Raw genomic sequence first — 4,435 nt, forward strand, 5'->3', positions numbered from 1 at the left:
ACTTATTCAACGTAAATTTCTGTCGTCAAAAAAAAAAAATTCTATCAAAATAATGACGACCCACATACAGTGACCAAGTCTACAAAAATTGTATGGCTGATATCTCATCACAGCGGCAGAATGCAAGATTCCAAATTGACTTGCAGTCAATAAGAAATTTCTATTTACGGAGTATAATTTTGTTTGTATTTAATATTTGTCAAATTAGCTAATCTTGTTAACAAGTGTATATAAGTAAAATTTCTGTATCAGTAACGCAAGATATATACAGTTCAATTTTTGGACAACCAACACTCTTAAAACTCATCGATCAAAATGTTATTTCTTATAATTTGGCAAGTTTTTGTTTACTCAATAATGTCTCATACCACTGCCCAACCAGACTTTAAATCCCATGTATGTCAAGACACATTTGGAAACTACACTGCCAATAGTGCATTCAAAAAAAACCTAGACACCTTCTTTTCCACCATATCATCCGACACACGTATTGATTACGGGTTTTATAATTTCTCAGTTGGCCAACACTTGGACAGAGTTAACGGAATTGGCTTATGCAGGCCTGATGTCGCTAGTGCTGATTGTCGCAGCTGCCTCGATGAAGGAGCGCATGCAATTGTCCAAGAGTGTCCTACCCAGAAGGACGCCATTGGATGGTATGATAAGTGTATGATAAGATACTCGGATCGTTACATTTTTGGGAAGGAGGAATTTGGCCCTTGGTATCCCTTTAGTGGTTCGATATTAATTCCCGTCGATAAGGTGAAATTTAACCAAACTGTATCAACCTTGCTAGCCAAGTTGCAAGCAAAGGCTGCCTCTGGAGGCTCTCGTCGAAAGTTTGGAGCTGGGGAAGTTAATGTCACCGGTTCCATAACCATGTATGCACTAGTTCAATGCACTCCGGATCTCGAAAGTTTTGACTGTTACGATTGCCTAGACATTGCAATATATACTGCCCTCACTGAACACTATGGAAAATATGCCCGAATATTTTATACCAGCTGTAACATTCGATATGAGAATTATCCCTTTTACGATTCAAAGAGTTTAATGTCACTGGATCAACCTTCCGTGCCACCGCCAAAGCCACCATTTCTTCCACCCTCAAACACTATAACTAAAAAAGGTATGTACATTATACCACAAAACATGTACTTTGTACTTCAATTAAATAGCAAGTCAAATATGTTATTATTATTATTTTTTTTTTTTTAAATGGAATGTTATCACTTACTTGTATCGCCTAAGATATCCCCCCAATCAATACATTTCCTTTTTTATTAGAGGAGATAATTCTCTAATAATCTTTCTAAAATTAAAAGATATTGAGTTCATAATTTTTTTTAAATAAACTTTCTAAAATTAAAAGATATTGAGTTCATAATTTTTTTTAAATAATTATACAAGATTCTTTTAAATCCTTTAGCATAAATTAATTGGCAAACATAGTATAGGACACTCTAATAATTGGCTATATGCAAACAGTATATATTCGTAGTCTCGGAGACAAATAAATATTAAATAAACAATAAAATTATGTGTTACAGCCTTACAGGTAATGTCCTATTAATAGTTAGGTTAATTCCTTTTACACAAACAAAATTAAAATTTATCTTCATTTTTTTGGTTCTCCAATTTGCCTCATGAACCAAGATTTTTGAAATTTTGATAAATTATATTCTCGCATACATATAATATAATGGTTGATTTTGCATCATTTGATTGTGATAGTCCAATTAACATCTATTGTTTATTTTAGGATTAAAACGAATATGAATTCGCATGAACCCTGACTTTAAACGACTCAAATTTCGCATATAATATGTAGATCGATGTATATATTCAATCTTTATTAATGTGCGATTGTATTATAGATATTAAGGGACAAATATTATGATGATGATGATGGTTATTTAATTTTCATCCATTGATGAAGAACATCGAAAAACAATATTTTTGATTTTAAATTTCTTAATTCAATCGGTATATTTGATTTTAAGTAAATAACCATTAAAATAAAAATAGATTTTCGAAAATCAAAATAAAATCAAAAAGTTTTTTTTAAAAAAAACAATTAAAAAATAAAAGAGGTTTGATCAAGCATTAAAAAAAAAAATCAACCAATAAGAATTAAGAATAATGGTGGTCAAGCATACATCGCCTTTTGGTAGTAAAATTACTTAGCACTAGCTTTTTATCCTTTAATTTTGTAGGTAAAAGAAGCAGCAAGAAGGTAAGAGTTCTAATCGAAATCCTTCTTCCTACTACCACGTTCTTGCTCCTAGTCTCCGCTCTCATTGGATGCTACTGCTTAAAGAGGAAGCCAAACGCACAGAAGAGCGTTAAATGTAAGTTTGCAACTAGACCTCTACACACGCACCATCCTTTCCACTATATCTTTCCCTATATACTTGTATATAAAGAGTTGGCTTATACGACGACAAATATAAATAGAGAGAAAGGTCTTCATCCTGGCTATTTGATATAAGGACTGACTTTTTTCTTAATTTCTTGAAGATGGTAATAAAGTTGTACGAAATCCTGAATCTTTGCAAATGAATTTCGAAACAATTAGAGCTGCCACTGGAAATTTTTCCAATGTTAACAAGCTTGGTCAAGGTGGATTCGGCGCAGTGTATAAGGTAGCATAATCGATGAGCACACTTAAATTAATACTTGTACTACCTCTGTTACAGGTTATGTGCAACAATTTATGTCAAATTGTTGCACATAACCTGTAACGGAAGTAGTATTATTTTTAGAGTACTTGTAGATTATCTTTAATAGAAATGGGCTGGGTGTTACGTTACATGTTGATTGGTGATTTAATTAAACACATTATTTATATGTGATGATACAGGGTAGACTTCCCAATGGGCAAGCAATAGCAGTTAAGAGATTGTCGAAATTTTCTGGACAAGGTGAAGAAGAATTCAAAAACGAAGCTGTCTTAGTGGCAAGGCTTCAACATAGGAATTTAGTGCGATTCCTTGGCTTCTGCTTGGAAGGAGAAGAACGACTTTTGATTTATGAATTTTTATCTAACAAAAGCTTGGATTGCTTTCTATTCGGTACATGATTCTAATTTGGTGTTACTTACATGCACACTATTAGCTGCAATTGTCAAATAATTAAACACTACCTTAATTAATAAACTTTTGTGTGCCTCTTTTAGATCCCATCAAGCGTGTCCAACTAGACTGGCAAACCCGCTTCAAAATCATAAGAGGCGTTGCTCGAGGATTGCTCTATCTTCATGAAGATTCACGCCTTTTGGTTGTCCACCGTGACCTAAAATCTGGGAACATCCTCTTAGATGCAGAAATGAATCCAAAGATTGCAGATTTTGGTATGGCGAGGCTGTTTGGTGTAGATCAAACTCGAGGAGATACCAGCAAAATATGTGGCACCTAGTAATGTTATTTTAACTTAACTTCATGCATAATTCTCATACATTAGATGATAAATATAGTACTTGAGAAATTAACTTGTATTACACTACCTATATGCAGTGGATACATGCCGCCGGAGTATGTGCACCAAGGGCACTTCTCCTTCAAGTCAGATGTTTTCAGTTTCGGAGTGTTACTTTTGGAAATTATAACTGGCCTAAGAATAAGCAGCTATCACAATTCAGAGACTGGAGACACTCTTCTTAGTTTTGTAAGTATTGTATTAACAATAATTAAATTATATACAAAATACCAATGTTTTTGAACGTCGTATGATTATTACAGCTACTTAGATCGATTTCTTGTACACTTTTTCAGGCATGGAGAAATTGGCTAGAAGGTACCCCGTTAAACATAGCAGATTCATCAATGACGACTGTCAATACTGCTGAAGTATTGAGATGCATCAACATCGGGTTGCTATGTGTTCAAGAGAATATAGCTCATAGACCAATCATGTCGTCGATTGTCCTTATGCTAAATAACAACACCATTGCTCCACCTGTGCCTTCACATCCTGCTTTTCTCCTGGACAAGGATGAGAAATTCGAGCAATTAAACTCAACTCGTAGACCTAAAGTGCTTGTTCACTCTGCGAACGAGGTCTCCATATCCGAGCTTGATCCTCGATAATGTGAAAGATTTTTACTTAAGTTTCAAGTGTGGGAATAAATGTGCAAGTCGTTTTGGATGATTAGAGAAGGGTATCTCTATATTTTGTATCTAAGTCAATGTCTTTTGGAAGACACTTGTTATAATATTCATTTTAAGAGCTATAATACTTTCCGTTTCTTTTTAGTTATAACTTTGCCTATTACAGTCTTAATTGTATTTGTTTGCCCGCATTCAATCAATTCTTTCTCCCATCCCCGGTCGATACGAAGCTGCAGCTTTCGCGAGTGTACCATCTTCTTTCTCATTTCGAAGAAAAGGTGCGGGAGGAAAAGGAAACAACAGAGGGATCCGAATCGGACCTAAAT

General features: G+C 34.3%; 1 protein-coding gene across 1 annotated transcript; it reads left to right on the forward strand.

The window, feature by feature from the left end:
* The first annotated feature begins 276 nt into the window (after positions 1-276).
* Positions 277-4,228, forward strand: LOC145636368 (cysteine-rich receptor-like protein kinase 15). Its single transcript, XM_081687909.1, has 7 exons — positions 277-1,129; positions 2,217-2,351; positions 2,521-2,645; positions 2,864-3,074; positions 3,179-3,416; positions 3,516-3,666; positions 3,774-4,228. The coding sequence occupies exons 1-7, from the start codon at positions 316-318 to the stop codon at positions 4,086-4,088; spliced, it is 1,989 nt and encodes a 662-aa protein (XP_081544035.1). The 5' UTR covers positions 277-315; the 3' UTR covers positions 4,089-4,228.
* Positions 4,229-4,435: the final 207 nt, after the last annotated feature.

Source organism: Chenopodium album, chromosome 6, assembly GCF_948465745.1.
Source record: "Chenopodium album chromosome 6, dcCheAlbu1.1, whole genome shotgun sequence".
NCBI lineage: Eukaryota > Viridiplantae > Streptophyta > Magnoliopsida > Caryophyllales > Amaranthaceae > Chenopodium > Chenopodium album.